The sequence below is a fragment of the Mobula birostris genome, chromosome 8, assembly GCF_030028105.1.
Source record: "Mobula birostris isolate sMobBir1 chromosome 8, sMobBir1.hap1, whole genome shotgun sequence".
Classification (NCBI taxonomy): domain Eukaryota; kingdom Metazoa; phylum Chordata; class Chondrichthyes; order Myliobatiformes; family Myliobatidae; genus Mobula; species Mobula birostris.
This window is the reverse complement of record NC_092377.1, coordinates 20,587,283-20,612,295: the sequence shown is the minus strand read 5'-3', so window position 1 is coordinate 20,612,295 and position 25,013 is coordinate 20,587,283. Positions and strand designations below refer to the sequence as shown.

The 25,013-nt window shown below is 42.7% G+C and overlaps 1 protein-coding gene across 6 annotated transcripts in view; it reads left to right on the top strand.

Moving 5' to 3' along the window:
- Positions 1 to 25,013, top strand: part of ltbp1 (latent transforming growth factor beta binding protein 1) — a 452,733-nt gene that overhangs the window by 376,122 nt on the left and 51,598 nt on the right. For all 6 annotated transcript variants that reach the window (XM_072264871.1, XM_072264877.1, XM_072264876.1 and 3 more), the window contains 5 exons: positions 2,429 to 2,596; positions 4,106 to 4,192; positions 16,262 to 16,390; positions 19,187 to 19,327; positions 23,814 to 23,954. In XM_072264871.1, the coding sequence (XP_072120972.1) occupies positions 2,429 to 2,596; positions 4,106 to 4,192; positions 16,262 to 16,390; positions 19,187 to 19,327; positions 23,814 to 23,954 (666 nt within the window). The remainder of the gene's footprint in view (positions 1 to 2,428; positions 2,597 to 4,105; positions 4,193 to 16,261; positions 16,391 to 19,186; positions 19,328 to 23,813; positions 23,955 to 25,013) is intronic.

Below are 25,013 nucleotides of genomic sequence, written 5' to 3'. Positions count from 1 at the left end.
ATTCAGTGACTGCCCAAATTCACAGTATTCTGTCAATTGCTTCAGCACTGCCACAAACTCCGAAATAGACTCGCGTTCCTCATGATTCCTTTTATGAAATCTAAACCTCTCAGCAATAACCAAGGTAAATATTTAGGTGAAAAGGGTAATTTAATTGAATAGAGGTCTTTTAAGATTTTAACTATGTCCCCATAAGACTTATCGCCAGGTTTGGCAGATTGTACTACACAATACTGCATAATAAACATGTTTGCACCCATCGTAGTCAGAAAAGTTGGAACATGAATATCATGTGAAATTTGATTTACCAGTGCAAAATATCCAGATCTTTCAGTCTATGAACTCCATTGCTCTGCCGTTTCAACGTACCACCCATACTTCCAAACATTGTTACCATTTTCAAGCACAATCACGTTCCAGAAAAGTTAACGAGTCCTATCCATCTCTGCTCCCCCTTACTTGTTTTATTTAACCATCCTGTTCTTGATCTCTCCCCCGCAAATTTTTCACTCACTACGCTTTAGCGACTGTTTTTGTTTCACTCACCCGCATTACACCACTGACGTGATACAATGACTTTTCTTGCCACATGGGGGCTTGTAGCCAGTTGTTATGTTTGTGGTACTGGGAAGCCGGGTGGCCGTGAACAACACACACAGGAGACAGAGAGGTGATGAACAAACGTACAGCTGTTTGTCTTGCTTGTGGGTCATCGACCCAGAGGGCCCTTCAGTACGTAACACACAGGGAAACTTGACAGCAACCTGTAAGGGTCAAAGTATACATGAACAAATAGCAGTGAGGGAGTCGAGGACCAGAGGGCATAACCTCAGAATGCAAAGATGTCACTTTAGATCAGAGATGAGAATGGATTTCCTTACCCTGAGCGTGGTGAATTTGTGGATATCATTGTCACAGACGGTTTTCGAGGCCATGATTGGGTATAATTAAAGCAGGGGTGGATGGTTTCTTGATGAGGACATCAAAGGTTGCAGGAAGAAGGCAAGAGAATGGGATTAAGAGGTATAATAAGTCAGCCATTTTGGAGAAGAGATGATGGGCTGAATGGCCTAATCTGCTCCTATGTTTTATGATCAGATCCTGTAAGCCAGGCAGGCCGCTATATTTTTCAAAGGAATAAATGCCTAATAATACGTATTGATTTAAATTTTGCCAAAGCTTGTACGTCTTGTTTTCTTGCTGTCTAAATCCGGGTCAATTTAGATTCAAAGAAGCAGGTACATGGGTTGTTTCCACGTTGCCTATTTGCCAAGGCGTTTTCACATATGTACATCACCCATCTTCCAGTTTGAACTTTAAATTGAATGTTATTTGATTCAGCTGTTAGATAATGCTGATACATAATGTCTGTCACATGCATGTTGCTTGCTCTCCCTGTCGTACTGTTTGCTGAGATGCTGTCTTCCCAGTTCCTTTCTTCCATCATGGTTTAGGATCAGGCCATTTAACCCCTGGAACCTGCTCATGGAATCAGTGAAATCCCACCAAATCTGTACCCATCTCATTTCACTCCTGAAAGACTCAACCCTGGTTCTTTCTTGGCTGTTCCCTCTAGTCCTGGATTCTCGAGCCAATAGAAAGAGTATTTTTCTTTCTCTGCTTTTCTTATCCTCAACCTCTCATGAGTTTTGTGTTTCTCCAAAAATGGTGTGATTCTGTGTGGTTTGCTGGGGACTACATTTCACAGAGTTGTTGGACCTCTACTTTTTCCGTGGAGCAGAATGGTCTGAGGGGGGATTTGACAGAGATACATAAAATAGTATACTAAAGGTATATAAAACAGCTAGTGCTTTTCACAAGTCCTGTTTGTGTGTCCACTGATGCCAGGCAGACAATCTCTGATGAGTATCGATAATGGCTGGGGTCACCTGTCTTGTAAAGACACTGCCCAGAAGAAGGCAATGATAGACCACTTCTGTAGAAAAATTTGCCAAGAGCAGTTATGGTCCTGGAAAGACTATGGCACGTAATGATTGAACAAATATAAAATCATGAGACTATGAATAGGGTTGGATTGGAACATTCCTTTACTCAGACGATGTTTGCAATTCGAGGGGACGATAGAGGTAGTTTCTGTCACAACTTTTCAGTAGCATCTATACAATTACTTGAACCATCAAGGATCAGAAGGCTACGGACCATTTGTTGGTCAATGGAATTTGTATAGTTCATATTGCTGATATGCTTCAGTTGGTGAAATGGTTGATGTTCATGTCATGAGTTCAGCTGATGTTTTAAGTTCTGCATGGCTGTTGAAGAATCAGGACCTCTACTTAACGTACAATGTTATATTAACTTCAAAAAGAACTCAGTCAAAATGTACTGACCTCAGTAATGATTTAAGTTAGATTTTTAGCTCAAAATGTATTTGCACAAAGTTTATGGAAGTTGTTCTTTCTTTTTCCAGTACTTCCAAACTCAGAAGAAAAGAAGGAATGCTATTACAATCTCAATGATGCACACTTCTGTGACAATGTTCTGACTTCCAATGTCACTAAGCAGGAATGTTGTTGTACTTTGGGAGCAGGCTGGGGTGACAACTGTGAAGTGTTTCCATGTCCGATGTTTGGCAGCCGTAAGTTCTGAGTTAACTATTTTCAATATTATTGGATAAGTTTGATACGGGGAGTTCCAGATAACTTTTCTGAGACATGTGGGTGTACGGCAGTTCCATGGAATTACTAGGGATGTGGAAGTGAGAGGGTAAGGGGTGTATGCAGGCCATCACCCTTTAGAATTGCCAGATTCATATTGCTGTTATGCTTCAATTACTTATGCATAATTGGGGGAATGGTTGATGCTGACATCATGAATTCAGCAGATTTACACAAACTGTGCCGAACCAATTCTCTCATCCTCAAAGTGCAGTGGTGGGCAAGTGCATCTGCTTTAGGAAAGATGTTATTAAACTGGAAGGAGCACAGAAAAGACTTACAAGGAAGTTGCCAAGTCTTGAAGGACTGACTTTGGACAGGCTAAGACTTTATACTATTATTTTATTCATTATAGTTATTGAGATGAAGTACGGAAAAGGCTAATCAGCCCTTTGTGCTGCGCCGCCTAGCAGTCTCAGGATTTAACCCTGGCCTAATCACAGGGCAATTTAGAATGGCCAATTAGCCTACTAACTGGTAGGTTTTTGGACTGTGGAAGGAAACCGGGGATCTCGGAGAAAACCCACGCAGTCACGGGGAGAATGTACAGACTGCGTACAGCAGCGGCAGCAATTGAGCCCGCGTCGCCTGTACTGCAAAGTGTTGTGCTAACCACTATGCCACTGTGCAAGTAACAGATTTGCTTTTTGGTGATGAATGTCAACATTGTTCATTTCCTAAAAATCACTGAACATTTAATGGAAGACAGTGTGCGTTGGCCTGGTTGCATTCTAAATGTTTTGCTAACTGTATTGAGAGGGAATATTAGGAGCACTCTAGCACAGAAGGAGTCCACACTATACACCATCAACCCCATATTTTGGGCTATGCATGACCTTTCCCACTTCTGAACTTCAACATGGTTAATGTAGACTGAGGTTGAAAGGAACCCGCAGTAGTCCCAAGCTCTCTTTAAATTGCTCAAACCTCATGATTTAACCCAGCACAAGAAGAGGAACACTTGTTGATTATTCTTCCCACCAACTGTCCTTATGGCTTTCGATTGCGTCTGGCAGCCTGGACTGAAACCATGAAAGGTTTGTTAAAGGGCTTGTGGTATCTCAGACCTAGGGTAGTACTGGTTCATACAGAGTAAAGAGAATGTTTTCAAGTACACCACCCTAAGGAGTGTTTTAAAATGCAACTTGACATGCTGTATGCAATATTTCAAATGCGGAAAAAGTGGAATTCCCAAGTAGGCAAACTTGGGTGAAAGAATAAACAAGTTATTTATCAAATATTTTAAGCTAATTATGGACACTTACAACCTATTAGATCTCCAGTTTCAATGAGGCCAATCTCCATTGTTTACATACAGTGCATTACCCTGGTGCCAATGTTGTAATTTCTGATTTATTATGTTTGTTGTATGCTTTTTCTATCTTGACTCAATTTTTTGTATTTTCAATATTTTCTATTTTATTGTATAGCGGATTTTGCGGCCATGTGTCCCGGAGGAAAAGGCTTCATTCCCAATGGAGACTCGGCCTACAGGATCAGTGGAGTTAGCTACAGAGGTCAGGATTGAACCATTCCTTTCAGTAACGTAGTTTGAGATACCCATCTGCTAACAGGGCAGGTCAACCTGGTGAAAGCCTTGCCTATGTTATGTTCAGTTTGAAGCATGTCAATATGTTAGTGTTACAAACACTGAGCAAAATTAGCAGATGTGGAAATGACTCGTGCTGCCCAGATGGTCCATTCTGAAATTCTTTGATAGTGCTGAGTGCATTTAAGACAGAGTAGAGACATTTAGCATCATTTTCAAAGGAAAAATCCATTGATGATTTTACTTCCCATGCTTGGAAATATTTGCTTGCTGAATTGGGATACAATGCTGTTGAAAAGCTCTCGGTTTGCTGGAAATGAGACGACAGGATTTCTCCCCCAGTTCTGTATTCCCCTTCGTTATGTCAGAATCTATAGTCCCTTCACCACATTAAACATCGAGTATGCTAATGAACTGGTGCTGCTGGAGGATGTCACACTTTTGAGTATGAAGGATTTGCTCTTCACACTCTAGAGAGATCAGCAGCTATGATTATCTTTGTGATCAGCAGAGAAGCTCCCTCCGTGCCCGTGTGGTAATCTGAAAACAAGAAATCAAGTTAATCCATTTCCAGCTGATGCTTTGCTCCTCAAGTTTTACTAGTTGTGTGATGTTGTGGATAGATTTAAATTGCTGTTGCACCTGTATCAGATTCCAAAAGAGGCTTTAGATGAATGGTATTGGTACAGCAAGCCCGAGAACCTGTGTGTAAAGTGTGTTAAGGATGGAACAACCTGCTATTTATCAAGTGTGTGAAATCAGAATCAGGTTTTTATTATCACTGGCATGTATATGTAACCCTGAAGTTCTCTCGGCTGCGTAAGACTGGGGAAGACAATCTCTGGCTCCACCAAACATGCAAAACCTCCCGTTTGCGTGGATGCTATGTGATGTGTTACCCTGCTACAAATCAGTAGCATGAAATAACAATACACCATATGCAATTAAACAATTTAGCTTTATAATTCTTAATTTGTCTAAAGGGTTAGTATAGTAAAACAGAAAGAAAAAAGGGTCCATTTTAATGAAATAGTCTACTGTGCACAAGTTGGAGCTCACGGTTTCCTTTCCGCTGGTCCTCCATCAATTTCCCCGGGCTTCGTCGACTCCCAGCCCCTCTCCAAGTCCAGTTTATACGTTTCAATAAGATCCCCCCTCAATCTTCTAAATTCCAGAGAGTATAAGCCTAGCCGATCCAGTCTTTCTTCATATGAAAGTCCTGCCATCCCAGGAATCAATCTGGTGAACCTTCTTTGTACTCCCTCTATGGCAAGAATGTCTTTCCGCAGATTAGGGGACCAAAACTGCACACAATACTCCAGGTGTGGTCTCACCAAGGCCTTGTACAACTGCAGTAGTACCTCCCTGCTCCTGTACTCGAATCCTCCTGCTATGAATGCCAGCATACCATTCGCCTTTCTGGTGTCTACGACCTCTCTCCTTTCTGGCATCTTCTCTCTTCATCTTCCGCCAAACAAAAGACCTAGGTCACCCCGGTCTCAGGCACACAACAAGAAAAAGCACTCCCTACATTGGACGGTGCACATTCCAAAGCCTCCGTTATCACTAGCCATTACCTAAACACTGCTGCTACCGAATAACCATGACATTAACAGTGCTCCTACAGAAAAACCATTGCATTAGTAGTGAAACCTTTCCCAGGTGTTATGGTGTTATACACACACACACACGCACGCACACGCGCGCACGCGCACGCACACACACACACACACACACACACACACACACACAGTTAAATTAAGCAAGTAGTGAAAAAATGAATTAAAAAGTAGTGAGGGAGTGTTCATGGGTTCAGTGCCCATTCAGAAGTCGGATGGCAGACTTCCAACAGATGGCAGAAGTTGTTCCTGAGTCATTGAGTGTGTGCCTTCGGGCTTTTGTAATTTTGACTCTTTTAAGTCTTGTGCTTTTAATTCCAAAAACGACTTGATTAAATTTATATACTTGAATTAACAGCTCAGGTAAAGAATTGATCTTTCAGTAATGTCCTGGAGGGTGAATCTGCCTTTCCCTATTTGCAGTATTTGTTCTGTGAATTGGTGTGAAACATTATGTTGAATGAAGTAGCACAGTTTGGGGGGGGGGGGGCTTTGGGGTTATAATATTTTAACTGTCATTCATTCTTTGGGGCACTCCTCTATTTTAGTAGATGTCTGCGAAGAAAAGGAGTTTCAGGGTGTATATCTTGTACACTTCTCTGTCATTAAATGCGCCTATTGACACCTATTGAAACCATGTTTGAAGTAAACATGAAAGAAGTATTTTATGAATACTAGGTTTATTGCACTCAGCAGAGCTGATCCACAGTTCACTGATTGTAGGAATGAGCCTGTTGAGTCTCTTCGAAAGCCACTGTTTGATTCAAATGGAATCTGATCCATCACTCAGATCAAAAATAATTCATCATCTCCATAAAGCTCAATTGCGTACGTGGAGGAATTTGCAACACTACGTGAGTGAGGTTAACATTTTTAGATGTGCCTCAGTTACTCATGTAGAAATCTCTGCACATGTACCATTGCAGCTTTTGGTGGGGACTAGTCACTGGCTGATACAACAGGTGCAGTGCTGCACTTGCCATCTACTTCCAGCACTGACTTGCTGCTTAACTAAGCTGCCAGTTAATAATGTTCTGGATGTGAAAAAGGCGAATGGTATGCTGGCATTCATAGCAGGAGGATTCGAGTACAGGAGCAGGGAGGTACTACTGCAGTTGTACAAGGCCTTGGTGAGACCACACCTGGAGTATTGTGTGCAGTTTTGGTCCCCTAATCTGCGGAAAGACATTCTTGCCATAGAGGGAGTACAAAGAAGGTTCACCAGATTGATTCCTGGGATGGCAGGACTTTCATATGAAGAAAGACTGGATCGGCTAGGCTTATACTCTCTGGAATTTAGAAGATTGAGGGGGGATCTTATTGAAACGTATAAAATTCTAAAGGGATTGGACAGGCTAGATGTAGGAAGATTGTTCCCGATGTTGGGGAAGTCCAGAACGAGGGGTCACAGTTTGAGGATAGAGGGGAAGCCTTTTAGGACCGAGGTGAGGAAAAACTTCTTCATACAGAGAGTGGTGAATCTGTGGAATTCTCTGCCACAGGAAACAGTTGAGGCCAGTTCATTGGCTGTGTTTAAGAGGGAGTTAGATATGGCCCTTGTGGCTAAAGGGATCAGGGGATATGGAGAGAAGGCAGGTACAGGGTTCTGAGTTGGATGATCAGCCATAATCGTACTGAATGGTGGTGCAGGCTCGAAGGGCCGAATGGCCTACTGCTGCATCTATTTTCTATGTTTCTATGTGGCGTACAAAGGAAGCTATATCTCTGTATTAACGATAAGAGAACTGCTCCTTATTCAAGTTGGGAATTCCATACAGAAGTACCTTTTGTTGGAAATTTTTAAGTGTCAAATTGGACTACCCAATCTCAGACATGCTGCGGTGGGAAGACTTTGGTCAGAGGTTCAGAGGGTAATATTGATTCTAGCTGGGAGCGTAAAACTATCCAGCTGCGAATCTGGTACTACTTGATTTACCATTTCACTTGAAATCAGTGGGAATGACAATTGATTGCCTTCCAGGAACAATGGTTGCATCAAGTTGTGCTTTATAATAGTTTTACACTAAAGAGCACCTTTTCTAATTTTTACAGGAGGGTGACTTAACCAGTTGAGGGTAAGAGGGTGGCTTTGCCAGTATAGTTGCTGCTTCACAACTCCAGTATCCTGGGTTCAATCCTGGTCTCGGGTGCTGTCTGTGTGAAGTTTACACATTCTTCCAGGGTTTCCTCTGGGTGCTCTGATGAGTGATAAATTTTGGGGAAGATGATGAGAATGTGCAATGATCTTTCAAGAATCACTGGATTCTGGAATAGTTTTGGAAGGCTGGAAAATTGCAAGTGCCATTCCATTCATTAAGAAAGGAGGGAGACAGAAGAAAGGAAATTATAGGCTAGCTAGCCTGATTTCAGTGGTTGGGAGTCCATAATTAAGGATAAGGTTTCAGGGTACTTGGAGTCACATGATAAAATAGGCCACATCCTCATGGTTTCCTTGAAGAGAAATTCTTCCTGACAAATCTGTTGGAATTATTTGAGGAAATAACACAGGAGAGTCAATGGATGTTCAGAGCAACATACACAAAATGCTGGAGGAACTCAGCAGATCAGGCAGCATCTATGGAAAGGACTACACAGTCGGCATTTCAGGCTGAGGCTCTTCATCAGGAAGGGGAAAATGCCAGTATGAAAAGTTGGAGGAGGGGAAGGAGGACAAGCTGGAAGGTGATAAGGTGAAGCCAGGTGGGTGGGCAAGGTAAAGGGCTGGAGAAAAAGAAATCTGAAAGGAGAGGAGAGTAGCCCATGGGAGAAATGAAGAAGATGGGGGCAGCAGAGGGAGGTGATAGGTGAAGAGAAAGGGTCAGAGGCCAGAATGGGGAACAGAAGAAGAGGAATGGGAGAAGGGAAAAAGAGAAAAAAAATACTGGAAGGGGAAATTGATGTTCATACCATCAGGTTGGAGGCTACCTAAATGGAATATAACATGTTGCTCCTCCACACTGAGAGTGGCCTCTTTGTGCCTCTTTGTGGCTGAAGATAAGGTCATGGACTGGCATGTCAGAAAGGGAATGGGGTTTAAAACTAAAATAGTTGAGTACTGGGAAGATCCACTTTCAGTTGATGGAACAGAGGTGCTCAACAAAATAGCCCCCAATTTACGAATTACCAATGTAGAGAAGGCTGCATTGAGACAACCAGATACAAATGATGACCCAAACAGATTCACAGGTGAAGTGATACCACCGCTAGAAGGACTGTTTGGGGCCCTGAATGGAGGTGAGGGAGGAAGTGACTGGGCATGTGTAGCATTTCTCTTGCTTGCAGGGATATGTGTCAGGAGGGAGATTAGTGGGGAGAGACCAATGGACAAGAGAATCGCACAGGGAGTAATCCAGTGGAAAGTGGGGGAGGATGGGGAAATAAAGATGTGTTTGGTGGTAGGATCCTGTTGAAAATGACGGAAGTTGTGGAGAATGATGTGTTGGATGTGGAGGCTCATGGGGAGGTAGGTGAGACAAGAAACAAGGACGAAAGGGTGAGCGCAGATGTCCGAGTAATGGAGATGCTGGTGAGGGCAGCATCAATGATGGAAGAAGAGAAAGCTCACATTCTTGAAGAAGGAGTACATCTCTGATGTCCTGGAAAGGAAAGCCTCATCCTAGAAATAGATACAGCAGAGATGAAGGAACTGAGAAAAGGAGAATATAAATTTTACAGGAGACGTGGGAAAAAGTATTGTTAAGATAGCCTCAGGAATCGGTAGGTTTATAAACAATGTCAGTAGACAGTTTGCCTCCAGAGATTGAGAAAGGGGTGAGAAATGTCAAAGTTGGACTATGTGAGTTTAAGGGCAGGGTGGAAATTGGAGGCACAGTTGGTGAAATTGAAGGCACAGCATGGGTGCATAAAGCAGCACAGCATCAATGCAGTTGTCAGTGTATCACAGAAATAGTTGGGGAGCATTACCAGCAATGGCTTGGAACATGGACTGTTCCACATAGCCAACGAAAAGGCAGGCATAGCTGGGACCCATGGTAGAGCCCATAGCTACCCCTTGAGTCTGGAGAAAATGGGAGGAACCGAAGGAGAAATTGTGAGTTTGAGAACCAGTTCTGCCAGATGGAGGATGTTTACTTGGATTTTCAGAAGGCTTTTGTCAAGGTGCCACACATGAGGCTGCTTAACAAGCTAAGAGCCCTTGGTATCACAGGAAAGATATGAGCATGGATGAAAGATTGGCTGACTAACAGGAGGCAAAGAGTGGGAATAAACTGGTTGGTTGCTGGTGACTAGTGGTGTTCCAGGAGTCTGTGTTAGGACCACTCCTTTTCACATTAAGTGCCCGTGATTTGGATGATGGAATTGATGGATTTGTGGCCAAATTTGCAGACGATACAAAGATAGGTGGAGGAGCAGTTCACGTTGAAGAAGCAGGAAGTTTGCAAGTGGACTTATAATGATTAACAGAATGGACAAAGAAGTGAAAGATGGAATATAGTGTAGGGAGGTGTATGGCCATAAACATTGGAAGAAGGGATTTTATAAATAATTTTAAACGTAGGCTATTTTATAAATGGGGAGAAAATTGTGAAATCAGAAGTGCAAGGGCTTTGGGGAGTCTTCATTGAGGATTTCCTAAAAATTAACTTGGAGGTTGAGTTGGTAGTAAGGAAGGCAAATACAGTGTTAGACCATAAGACCATAAGATATAGGAGCAGAAGTAGGCCATTCAGCCTATCAATCATGGGCTGATCCAATTCTTCCAGTCATCCCCACTCCTCTGCCTTCACGCCCTGGCTAGTCAAGAACCTATCTATCTCTGCCTTAAATACACCCAATGACTTGGCTTCTACAGCCGCTCGTGGCAACAAATTCCACAGATACCATTCATTTTGAGAGGACTAAAATATAAAAGCAAGGATGTTATGTTGAGGCTATATAAGGCATTGGCCATACCATACTTGGAGTATTGTGAGCAATCTTGCGTCCTTTATCTTAAAAAAAAGATGTGCTGGAGAGGGTCCGGAGGAAGTTCACAAGAATGATCTGGGGAGTGAAATGGTGGGTTAGTGGTTTGGGGTGTTGATCAGCAACTGCTTGTTGAGGGTAGGACAAGCAGTCCATGAGCAGAGTGGGTGCGATCTTTCATGATGTTACTGGCCCTTTCCTGCCATCTCTCTGGATATATATGTCCCTGATGATGGGTAGGCTGGTGCCAGTGATGCATTGGGCAGTTTTGACTACCCATTCTAGAGCCTTCCTGTCTGCCGCAGTGCAGTTTCCACACCAAACAGTGATGCAGCTTGTTAGGGTGCTCACTACTGCACAGTAGTAGAATGAAGAGATTAGATGAGAAGTGTAAAATGGAAGTTGATGGGTTCTTGATTAGTAAGGGTGCCAAAGGTTATGGGGAGAAGGCATGAGAATAGGGTTGAAAGGGATAATAAATCAGCCATGATTGAATGGTGGAGCAGACTCAAATAGCTGAATGGCCTATAAGGCTCCTGTGCCTTATAGTCTTATGGTCTAATATATATAAAAGTATAAAATGTAATTGAAGTATAAAATGTATTTGGTGAAAGGTTTTTGATGGTTGATGCTGGCTTGGTGGACTGTAGGGGCTATTTTTGTTTTGTTTGAGAGATGCCTCGCACACGTTCATTTTCCTGCATTACTCTCAAAACTGTATTGGTAGAAGCCAAGAAGCAATGTGAACCAGGTGGCTGAGAGTGGAAAAGAGAGCAACTGCTGTGATAATGCATCAAATTACAATTATCGTAAACTAAACTAAATTCCTTTGTGGAAGTGTAGCGTAGTGTTGATGTTGCTGGACTTCTTTCAAGAGGTCACATGTCATTGATATTGACACATAAGCGTCAGTCCCACAGTGGCAACGAGGGAATTTAATTAAATAAATCCATAATTAAATAAACCTGGAGTGAAAATTTAGCTTTATAATGTTGATTTCAAAGGTGCCATTGTTGTAAACACCATATTAAGTTTATCAGTACTCTATGGTGAAGTAAATCTGTCATCTTGACCTAATCTGGGTTATATGTGACTCCAGGCCCAATGCATTGCCATTGACCCCTATCTGCACTCTGTGTTCAAGAGGAAATAAAGAATGGGACATAAATGTTGGTCTTACCAGTGATGCTTCACATGAGAACTCACCTTAAGTACAAAAAGGCAGGCGAGGTTCAGTGGACAAGGTAACGTAGTCTTATTATGATTATGTAAAGATTTATTTTTGTACTGAGGTCAATTGTTTATGTTTTGGGCCCAATCAAAATTCCTCATTTAGTATAGCATTTGTAAAACAGGATGGGTCAATGCATCTTCAGGCCCACATGATTTTGATATCTGACTAACCTTTCCCCAAACTCTTTGTGCTTAATATCCAGTTTCCAATTGTTTGACTATAGAACATAGAACAGTACAGTACAGTACAGGCCCTTCGGCCCACAATGTTGTGCCGTCCCTCAAACCCTGCCTCCCATATAAGCCCCCACCTTATATTCCTCCATATACCTGTCTAGTAGTCTCTTAAGCTTCACTAGAGTATCTGTCTCCACCACTGACTCAGGCAGTGCATTCCACGCACCAACCACTCTCTGAGTGAAAAACCTTCCTCTAATATCCCCCTTGAACTTCCCACCCCTTACCTTAAAGCTATGTCCTCTTGTATTGAGCAGTGGTGCCCTGGGGAAGAGGCGCTGGCTATCCACTCTATCTATTCCTCTTATTATCTTGTACACCTCTATCATGTCACCTCTCATCCTCCTTCTCTCCAATGAGTAAAGCCCTAGCTCCCTTAATCTCTGATCATAATCCATACTCTCTAAACCAGGCAGCATCCTGGTAAATCTCCTCTGTACCCTTTCCAATGCTTCCACATCCTTCCTATAGTGAGGCGACCGGAACTGGACACAGTACTCCAAGTGTGGCCTAACCAGACTTTAGAGTTTTATAGAGCTGCATCATTACATCGCGACTCTTAAACTCTATCCCTCGACTTATGAAAGCTAACACCCCATAAGCTTTCTTAACTACCCTATCCACCTGTGAGGCAACTTTCAGGGATCTGTGTACATGTACCCCCAGTTCCCTCTGCTCCTCCACACTACCAAGTATCCTGCCATTTACTTTGTACTCTGCCTTGGAGTTTGTCTTTCCAAAGTGTACCACCTCACACTTCTCCGGGTTGAACTCCATCTGCCACTTCTCAGCCCACTTCTGCATCCTATCAATGTCCCTCTGCAATCTTTGACAATCCTCTACACTATCTACAACACCACCAACCTTTGTGTCATCTGCAAACTTGCCAACCCACCCTTCTACCCTCACATCCAGGTCGTTAATAAAAATCACAAAAAGTAGAGGTCCCAGAACAGATCCTTGTGGGACACCACTGGTCACAATCCACCACCACCCTCTGCCTTCTGCAGGCAAGCCAATTCTGGCCAAACTGCCCTGGATCCCATGCCTTCTGACTTTCTGAATAAGCCTACCGTGTGGAACTTTGTCAAATATCTTTGAAGCATGCTTTGCTTTAAGCAATAGGTCAACATTGAGTGTAACCCTCATTAGCATATCCTGTCAATGAATGAAATAATTTTAATTGATTAGGCAAGTGAGCAAGGAAGCTAATAATTTGGCAAGTGAAGTTAAATTCCAGTGAGAGGCTGTCACGTATTGCTGTTGTCTGTCTAGTTCCCCCACTCTCCCTTATTCACTCATCCACTGAAAAACTCTGCGGGTTCTTCATGGAGGGAGGCGACAGATGGCAAACTTAAACCATTGAAACATTCAAAATGCTTTGTAAATAAGTTTTTTTTCTTGAGTGCTATTATAAACATATTGGCACAGTGCTTGTACAGAGCTTCAGTTTAACCTATAGGGAATTAAAATTTCTACCCTCTAACCTTTATCTTTCACAATTAAAGGATTGAGCTTTTTGAGGCGGTAACTACAAAAAATAATGATGGTAGTGCAATTGTAATGATTTGCATGGACTTCAGTATGGCTTTTGACAAGGTAGGCACTTATTCCCATTAGCAGATGGTAGGCGAACTCAGGGATACAAATTCAAAATGATAAGCAAAGGACACAGTGAGGAATGTGAAGAAAATCTCTGTGCAGGGAGCAGTGAAGTCTGTTGAGTGCAAGAATGATGGAAATAGTGTCGTCAGGTTTTCTGAAAGGGAACCAGGGTTGGCATGAGGGAAAATAATTTTAAGGGCAATGCAGAAGGAGCTGGGGAATGGGTCCGAGTCAGACATGCCACATTATTCAACAACAGGAAGGTGCAGGTTATAGGCAGGGTGAGAACTGTTGCTGGACTGGGTCTCTGGGTGAGGTGCATTGTGATAAGTTGGGATTTTTGATGAGGTTTGTGACAAGTTGGGTGATTTGATTTGGGTGGCATTTGTAGTGCGGTTTTTTGTTGGACGTGGTCTTCATGTTGGGAGTTGAGAGCGAAGCACATTGTCAGATGGGTATGTCATTAATGAGGTGTGTTGATTGCAACACTAATCTTGAGTAGGATTTGTGGGTGGGCTTATGGACTAGGGCCTTATTGTGAATAACCTCACTACTTTTACTCTCTGTTTGCACTACTTAAATATATATTATTCATTGCACTGTACTGCTGCTGCAAAACAATAAATTTAATACCACGTAGTGATATTGAACCTCATTCTGGGGTGGTTGTGGGTGAGAAATGTTGTGAGGTGGGGTAAATTGTTTGTTGTCAGAAACAGCCCCATTGTATCACAGGAGGTGCTGGGAGTAAGCTCTTTTCTGTAATATGTGAAGTGATATCATATGACTCTCGCCTTGGCTAGCTGCTTAATATAGAGGATGATAGCTCCCAGCCCAGCCAAACTTAAGAAATCTTGTTTGGGTGGATGTCCCCTGTTACAAATCAGTACCACGAAAGAACAAACAGTACACAATATGAGATTAAATGATTGAGCTTTATAATAAGGTTGGAGCTCACTGATAAGGCCGTTCGTCCACCATCGACATACTCCGATCGTCGCTGACCTTCGGACCCTTGCTCCTAGTCCACTCCATCCGGTGGTCTACCAGCACTGTCTATTCGCGTCTTCTCTCTTCATCTCTCCCCGGCAAAAGACCCGTGAATTCCCGGCTCCCAGACACACAAGAAAGAACAACATCCTGCTCATTGGCTAACATGCCCTGTTATCTCTAGTCATAACCCAAACATTGCTGCTACAGAGAAACCATTACCTCAGCAGTGGAACATTACAGAGAAGGCATTACATTATCAGTGAAACCTTACAACGTGCTACATTATATAAATGAAGAAGGAAAAAATAAAATATAGGGCAAGATCTGTAAGTTATCCATCCTGCTTTTAAACTCCAAAACTGGCATTCTAGGGCATTCAGAAAAAAAATCACGAAAGCTGTGTATTTTTATCAAAAACTTTAATCTCAGTGAACAAATATTTAGTAATTCCATTGTTATTTGCACCATTGGTATCATCTAGGAATCCCTCAAATTGCAGGGATAAAATCTGAGAGGGAGGTTGGGACAGGGTTAATGAGCTCATTTAAGCCCATTGTATCTGTAACAGCGATTAATGATAGAGATTTGCTCCATGGTTCCCATTCCAGCAGATCCTAAGTGTGCGGGTCTGACAAAATATCAAATGGGATCAGTACTTAGCATCAGGTTGGTCTAGAGACCAATTGGACCATAGTACAGGTTAGGTCCTTATCTGAGTCTGTTCCCTAAAACTGGGAGGTTCTGTACATTTTGGAGCTGTTGGCAACCCTGAAATGAATCAACTACTCTCTAGGAAGGGTGGTGGGGTGGAGATACGTCTCTACCAAAGGAGGTGTAAGGCGCTTCTTCCCTGCACTAGCCTGCAGGCCACCCATGGACAAGGTGTAGCACCTGCTTAGACCCCCACTGATCAGGGTCACGTGAAGCCATGGGAGCAGGTGATGGATGGTTGTATGAGCAGCTGGGACATATCACAAGTCCTGGTTTTGCAACCACTGATACCAAGTGGACAATCTCTGAACAGTATTGACAATGGCTGAGGTCACCTGTCTTGTAAAGTCACTGCCCAGAAGAAGGCAGTAGCAAACCATTTTTGTAGAAAAATTTGCCAAGGACAATTATGGTCATGACCACGATCGCCTCTTGTCACTTGATGAACGGATGAACTCTGCAGGAGACCATTGAAGTAAAAGCCTCCTTCAATCATAATAATTATGTGATGAAATAACTTCTATCCTCTGCTTTGTCTAGATTTCTGTGTAATGCATGTAAATGGTTGTGGACTCGATAGCAGTGCCAAAGATAGTGACAGCATTCGATAAGACCCTGTGGATTGAGTGTTTTGGAAGATACTGCACTCTGGTTTGATTAGAATCAGATGTCAGCTCTGCAGTTCGTTTCTCACAAAGATCTTCTGTTCACAGATGCCAATGAATGTGTTTTGTTTGGAGAGGAGATCTGTAAGAATGGGGCTTGCATGAACACAGAGCCTGGCTATGAGTGTTACTGCAGACAAGGCCTGTACTATGATCCAGTTAAACTTCATTGTCTGGGTAAGTTTTCTGTGGAACTCATGATATAATTACAAATTACAACTGTGTAATAGCTTATCACTGAAGGACTAATATCTTAAGAAAGAGAAACAGAATGAGTGAGAGACAGCGAGGAAAGGCAAGAGCTGTATGCAGTTGTGATGAAAGAGCGTGTTTCAACGTGAATAACATGGGACTCAATAAATTAAAAATAGGTGGGCTGGGGGTATGGTAAAACTGCCAGATATGCAGCAAAGAAGCGGTTAAAATGACTTGCTTTTTTCTGGTACAATTAACTTTTGAAGTGTCTGTGCATAGTTCAAGACCTGGGAGCTTCATAAGTTAGTGCAAGTTGTGCTCCTTTTGCAATGCTGATGCTCTTCCAGTGACTCCACCATCTATCAACTGCTAACCATCTAAAAACTTGTCTCTCAGTACCTTTGGGTGAGATAGTGGGAATGTGGGAGTAGTGTGAGAAGGTGCTTGATGATAAGTGGACCAAAGGCCTGTTTCCATGCTGTACAACTCCATGGCTCGTCCCGTGTCAAACTCTCACCCCCAAGCAGCCTTCATTTTGGGCCTGACCTGAGATCCCAGTGCCGCTTGTCATTCCCCTGCAACCTATCAACTTTCCCAGCTCTTTAGTTCAGGGGATCAGCTAGCAAGACATAAATGACAGATACACTGTATTTAAATTATTTACCTATTGATTAGGCACAGCGACAGTCTTTGTGCTTTCAAGTGATGCCAAGACACTCCGGCTCTGTGCGAGGAGGACCATGTGCAGAATTGAAGCACAGCCCCTGTGTCTCAGCTCTCAATTAAATCCACGCCACCGTGTCACTAGCAGGTGATCTTTTCAGAATGAAACGTATGAAACTTAAAAAAAAGGTAGAAGGTAAATTCTCTCCAAAATAGTTCCTTTTAAAATTGTATAAGGCATTGATAAGGCCAAATTTGGAGTATTGTGTACAGTTCTGGTCACTGAATTATAGGAAAGCTGTCAATAAAATTGAGAGAGTACAGAGGAGGTTTACTAAAATGTTGCCTGGGTTTCATCTCCTAAGTTACAGGGAAAGGTTGAACAAGTTAGGTCTTTATTCTTTGGAGCATAGAAGGTTGAGGGGGGACTTGATAGAGGTGTTTAAAATTATGAGGAGGATTGATAGAGTTGATGTGGATAGGCTTTTTCCATTGAGAGTGGGGGAGATTCAAACAAGAAGACATGAGTTGAGAGTTAAAGGGCAAAAGTTTAGGAGTAACATGAGGGGGAACTTCTGTACTCAGAAAGTGGTAGCTGTGTGGAACGAGCTTCCAGCGGAAGTGGTTGAGGCAGGTTCGATGTTGTCGTTTAAAGTTAAGTTGGATAGATATATGGACAGGAAAGCAATGGAGGGTTATGGGCTGAGTGCAGGTCGGTGGGACCAGGTGAGAGTAAGAGTTCAGCATGGGCTAGAAGGGCCGAGATGGCCTGTTTCCGTGCTGTAATTGTTATATGGTTAAAAACAAAAGCACAACCAGTGACACTGCTTTGAGATATTGACAAAATATTTAAGTGTTGTTCTAAGAATTACCACGTAACTTTACTGCTGAATCAAAACCTTAAGTTTCACTATATAGACAGGAAAGCTAAGGTTAAAAACAGGAAATGCTGGAAACAAAAAACAGGAGTTTGAAGGTGTAAAACTGAGTTAATGCTTTGGGTGATGACAGGATAATGGATTGTTATTGATATTGATGTTAGTTTACATTGATATTGAGGAAGTTACTGAGAGTTTCAATATGTCTTGGCTTTCCATTTCTACCCATCATCCCACCTGAGGCAGGCACTCCCAATTGTGGTGCAGTTGTTTCACCAGCAGTTGCCTCATGTCTTAACTAAATGCTCACTCAACACCTGAGCCCGATGGGCTGCTGGAGCATGGAATGGCCCACAATTCTTCCTCACCACTACGTGTCCATGTTACCATGTTTATTGCACAGAAACAGGGAGTCGGAGACTTGGGAGATAGTACAGCGTGAGTACCCCTTTTCCAAAATTCCTGGGGCTGGAACGGTTTCAGATTTCAGACTTTCCTGAATTTTGGAATATTTAATGAGCTATCTTGTGATCATTCTGAATTTATGTGCTACCGGTAAGAAGTCTTTGTCTTAAACTTGTTCAGCAAACTTTTGGACTGATGCAGCCGTTCAGCATGTGTGACTTTCATCTTGGCAAACTCATCAATGGATTTCACTGCTGCTGCGTGATCAGCAGATGCTTTATCACCACGAATCTTTAAAAATGTAATGCCCCACCTTTTCTTAAATTTCTGCAACCATCCTGCTGAGTGTTCGCAACGGTCTTCAGTTTTTAGTATGCCGTGATAGATCTGTGTATGTTTTGTGATCAGCATACTATTGAGCGGCATATGTTCACTCAGATGCTAACAAATCCACTCTTTCAATACACGATCAAGATCTTCAATTTTTGCATTATGCAGTGCTTTTCTATTTTTCATTAACTTCTGTTCATTACATATGTGAGGTCACTTCTCCGACCTGTGTATGGTGGGGAAAGACCTGCACGCCGCCCTGGAATCTTCCCTGTGCCTTGTGTAAGTTTCCATTTGTGATGTTATGTCAACACTCAAAAGAATGTCCCATTTCGGTGGTTTCTGGATTTTGGAATTTCAGATAAGAGACACGCCACCTGTATTAGGGAATTGTTCCAGTGTGTTCTGTAGACTCTAACATTTAAAATATTTTTATTGCTTTTGCAACATTTACTTACTAGATAGATATTTGCTGCACAAACTGTTTCTATTTAATTCCCAGATATTGATGAGTGCCAAGATGAGACCAACTGTGTCGATGGGCAGTGTATTAACACTGAGGGCTCGTACAACTGCTTCTGCACTCCCCCGATGGTTCTGGACGCTTCAGGAAAACGCTGCACTCAGTCTCTGGACTCGGAAGGTATGTTCCTGCTTTGAGACTGAACGGACACCTGATTGATGTTCCACATGTGTTACCTGAGGCTTAGAATAAGTACAGTAGCCAAGAGATACTGCAATTTAGTGCAGAATCCATGTGGGCTGCACAAATAAATTTTGAAGAAAAGTTGATTTTGAACAGAAATTATGGACTTGCCATGATTTGCCACCTGGAGTGAGTAAGCATTTACAAATTCATAGAGAATCTTCCAGATATGTACTGGAAAAATTTGCTGTAAAAATTTGTTCAGTGCCCATTTCCATTTCCCATATTGTTTTAGACTGTGTGTGTGTAGACACAGAATGGGCGTGGGCACTAGAGGTCTGCTGCTTAACTAGATGCTGCCTGAAGCAGTTCCCAGTCCCTTGAGTGCTTTCCACCACTTCAACGAACTTTCCAGCTTTGACTGCTTCATTTTCACCATCCTCGCCAGACATAAATGGGATAGAGTGCAGTTAGTCAACACTTACAACCCAAAGAATCTGCAAGTTCAACTTATCATTCTTCACAACCTCTGCCATCTCCAGTAAGATCTCACCACCAGGTACATCTTCCCTTCCCCCCTCCCCTTTCTGCTTTCCACGGGACTTGCTCTCTCCAGGTCCCTCTCCGGGTGCCTATCCCTGCAACCGTACTGTGTTACACATGCCCTTACACCTCCTCCCTCATCACCATTCAGGGCCCTAAACAGTCCTTGCAGGTGAAGCGGTCATTCACATGTAAAATGATCAGAATCATTTATTGTATCCTGCTGCGGCCTTCTCTTCATCGGTGAGACATGATGCAGTTTGGGAGATTGCTTCATTACGTACCTTTGCTTTGTCTACGGCAACACCCAGAATCTCCCAGTGGGCAGCCATTTTAAATCCACTTTCCATTCCCACAACAACATGTCTGTCCACAGTCTCCTCTACTGCCACATTGAGGCTAGATGCAGATTAGAGGAACTGTACCTCCTATTCCACCCTGGCAGTCTTCACCCTGAAGGCATGAACATCAATTTTTCTAACTTCTAGTAAACACTCCCCTCTACTCTTTTCCCCTTATCCCAGTGCCCCCCATCTTCCAATCTTTTCCCCCTCTTCCACCCTCTCCCTCTGCTTATCACCCACACATGCCTCCCATTGGTTTCCCTTCTCACTTCCTCCTGTTGTTCTGTGGTCCACTGTCCTTCCAAATTTCATCTTCTTTAGCCCTTTGCTGCTTCCACCTATCATATCCCAGCTTCTTCAATCAGCATGGACGTTAGTGGTGGTGTTCTGCAGGGATCTGTTCTGGGACCACTGCCCTTTGTGATTTTTTTTTATAAGTGACTTGGATGATGAAGTGGAGGGTTGGGTTAGTAAGTTTGCGGGTGACACAAAGGTTGGAGGTGTTATGGACAGTGTACAAGGGGATATGGACAGGACAGGATACAGAGCTGGACACAGAAATGACAAATGGGAGTTCAATCTGAAAAAGTGTGAAGTGATAAACTTTGGAGGATCGAAATTGAAGTTGGACTACAAGGTTAATGGCAGGGTTCTTATCAGAGTAGAGGAACGGGGGATCTTGGGGTCCATGTCTATAGACCCCTCGAAGTTGCTGTGAAAATTGATAAGGTGGTTAAGGTGGTGTGGTGTGCTGGCTTTCATTAGTCAGGAGGTGTTGAATTTCAGTCATGAGTTAAGTGTAGTTAGACCACACTTAAGAGGGTTGTGCTCAATTCATGTGCCTCATTACTGGAAAGATGTGGAAGCTTTAGAGAGGGTGGAGAGGAGATTTACCAGGATTTTTCCGGGATTAGAGAACACGTCTTATGAGGAAATGCTGAATGAGCTAGGCTTTTCTCTTTGGAGCAAAGGAGAATGAGAGGTGACTTGGTGGAGGTGTACAAGATTATGAGAGGCATAGACAGAATGGACAACCAGAGACATTTGCCCAGGGTGGCAAGAGCCAGTAGCAGAAGACATCTGCTTAAGGTGAGTATGGAGAGTGTCTAGATTGCACTGCCAGATAAGTGGCAGAGGCTGATCCAGTAGAGAACCTTAGATAGTTACATGTATGTTAAAAAATTGAATTTTATAGACTATACAGGAGGGGAGGGTTAAATTGATTGTATATAGGTTAGAACAATATTGTCAGCTGAAGAGCCTTTACTGTGCTGTACTGTTCTATGTTCTATCACTCACACTCTTCCCCCTCCCCACCTGTCTATCACACCCCTTTTCTGGATCTACCTACCACCTGCCAGTTCTCGTTCCACCCCTCCAGCTGTCTTTTAATACTAGCTGTCTCCCCTCTTCCTTTACGATACCGATGAAGACCCGAAATGTTGACTGTCCATTTCTCACCATAGATGCTGCCTGACCCGCCGAGTTCTCCCCCCACCCTTTTGTGCATTGCTCCCATTTCCTTGTGCTGGGAATCTAATTGTGCTTCATTCTCATTAAGTGAATAACTTTGCCCTTACAGTGACTCTCACAATGCCCGGGGAATTTAAATACAAATATCTAAATCAATCTGCAATAAGAGCATGTATCAGTGATGACAATCCTGAAGCTAGTTGGATTGTTGTAAAATCCTGTCCAGTTCACAGGAGGAAATCTGCTGTTGTCACTAAGTGAGGCTTAGATATAAATTGATTAGAAATAGAATTATGAATAGAAAACATAGAAAACCTACAGCACAATACAGGCCCTTCGGCCCACAAAGTTGTGCCGAACATGTCCCTACCTTAGAAATTTCTAGGCTTACCTATAGCCCTCTATAGCTCCATATACCCATCCAAAAGTCTCTTAAAAGACCCTATCGTATCTGCCTCCACCACCATTGCCGACAGCCCATTCCACGTACTCACCACTCTCTGAGTAAAAAAACTTACCCCTGACATCTCCTCTGTACCTACTCCCCAGCACCTGAGTCCTCTTGTGGCAACCATTTCAGCTCTGGGAAAAAGCCTCTGACTATCCACACCATCAATGCCTCTCATACCTCTCTTACTATTGAGATGGTAAGAGACCATGGCGTTAAAAAGGTTGGGAACCCCTGATCTAGACTCACCAGTCTGGTTTGTTTGCAACAGTTTGTTCACTTAAGAGTAATGGGGTATTGATGATAAATCTCAAAAATGGATAAATATCTAAAGTAAGGCCTGTTATATATTACTTCTGTGCTTGGTAGCACCTAGATGCTGGACCTTCAATCGACGTCGACATTGCCTTTCCTCAATGAAAGTGGAATGCTTTCCAAATAATTTGACGTCCACTATAGAATCGTGTTGTAATGGTTGGAGGCAGAATGGAAAAGAGTAACCCCAAATGGCTGAGCGCATAAAACTAGTTTGCTAAGAGAATTTGGATAAAAAGTGGAGGAAACACTATAAGGAATGATGGGACCAATCCAAGAACTTGCACACAAGGCATCAGTTGCCCTCTCCTGTTGCTGAATGAATCAGTGATTTAATAGAGTCAGTGTTTCTCTGCTCTATACTTCTGTGCACAGAATTTACACTATTGAAAAAAGAAAAGTCAGGTGTTGTGACACTCTGATATCCAGATGAAATGTTTACCCACGTACTCAGTGGCCATGTGCTGATCTAGAAGAATCTATTCCAAGTTCATTATTTACAATTAAACATATACACTACAACGAAGAAGATTTGAATACCTCAGATAAAGTTTCTATTTGGAATCAAACCCCCTAATTAGACTATGGGGATCAGCATCTTGGAACTGCTGTAGTATTGTTGGTTTAACTTTACCCATTTATGCTTTACTGTTCACCTAACTCCACGATGGTCAGTGATGTCAGCTCAGGAACAGTTACTACCCTTCAACCTTCAGGCTCTTGAACCAGAGGGGATAACTTCACTCAACTTAGAACGCAGAACATAGAATAGTACAGCACAGTACAGGCCCTTCGGCCCACGATGTTGTGCCGACCCTTAAACCCTGCTTCCAATTTAACCCCCCACCTTAAATTCCTCCATATACCTGTCTAGTAGTCTCTTAAACTTCACTGGTGTATCTGCCTCCACCACTGACTCAGGCAGTGCCTTCCATGCACCAACCACTCTCTGAGTAAAAAACCTTCCTCTAATATCCCCCTTGAACTTCCCACCCCTTACCTTAAAGCATTGGCCTCTTGTATTGAGCAGTGGTGCCCTGGGGAAGAGGCGCTGGCTGTCCACTCTATCTATTCCTCTTAACTTCAATGAACTGTTCCTACAATTTACAGACTCACTTTTAAGGATCCATCATTTCATTTTCTCGATATTTATTGCTTATTTATTTATTATTATTATTTATTCTTTTTGTATTTGCACAATTTGTAGCCTTGTTTACACTTTGGTTGGCAGTGCTCTTTCATTGATTCTGTTTTGTTTCTTGTATTTACTGTGAATGCCCACAAGAAATTGAATATCAGGGATGTATATGGTGACCTATATGTACTTTGATAATGAATTTACTTTCAACCTTGTTTCTAGATATAGATGAATGTCAGGATCCTTCAAACTGTGTCGGTGGCCAATGCATTAACACAGATGGCTCATACAACTGTTTCTGCATCTATCCATTGGTCCTGGACTCTTCGGGAAAACGCTGCATTCATTCACCGGACTCTGCGGGTATGTCCCAGCTTTGATCACTGTGAATCATTTGAATTTACATCGAAAAAAATTGAACCTATCTTATATGAAACATGTAAGCTCCTAAAGGGCCATGATAAGGCTGATAGTGAGATGTTTTCACTGTGAGTGAGTTTTGTACAAGAAAGGTCATAGTTTCAAGGTAAAGGGCCAGTCATTTAAAACTAAGGAAATTAGAAATTTGGGGCAGCATGGTTAGAGTAAGACTATTACAACACCAGCAAGGTGGGTTCAATTCCACTCTTGTCTGTAGGGAGTTTGTATGTTCACCCTGTGACCACGTGGGATTCCTCCCACATTCCAAAAACATACTGGTTAATAGTTTCATTGGTCACTTGCGTTTTTAGGCAGCACTGGCTCACTGGGATGAACGGGCCTGTTATCATGTTGTGTCACTAAATAAAATAAAAATTCCTTCTTGCAGAGAGTGGAAAATCTGTGTAAATTTCTACCTCAGTGGTGGTAGGGACTAGATTGTTAGAAGTATGTGAATGGGAGGTAGGTACTTTTTTCAGAGATTGGTGAATTGAGGGTAATGGGGATCTTACAGAGGTGGAACTGAGGCCTGGGGTAGATCACCCAGAGTTATATTGAATGGTGAGTGGTTAAGACTAAAAGTTCATACTGTAAGACATAGGAATAGAATTAGGCCATTCATCCCATCGAGTCTGCTCCACCATTTCATCATGGCTGATTTATTATCCCTCTCAACCCCATTCGCTCGCCTTCTCCCCGTAAGCTTTGTTGCCCTGATTAACCAAGAACCATTCAACCATTTCCTTAGATATACTCAATGATTTGGCCTCAGCCATCCATGGCAGTGAATGGATAGGTGAAGCCAGGTGGTGGGAAAGGTAAAGGGCTGGAGATGAAGGAACGAGAGTGGAACATAGGAGAAAAAGGAGGAGGAGGGGGACAAGAGGGATGTGATAGGCAGCTGGGAAGATGTAAGAGGCTGGAGTGGGGAAGAGAAGAAGAGGGGAGGGAAGGGAATTTTTTTTTGCTGGAAGGAAAATTCGATATTCATGCTATTATTAA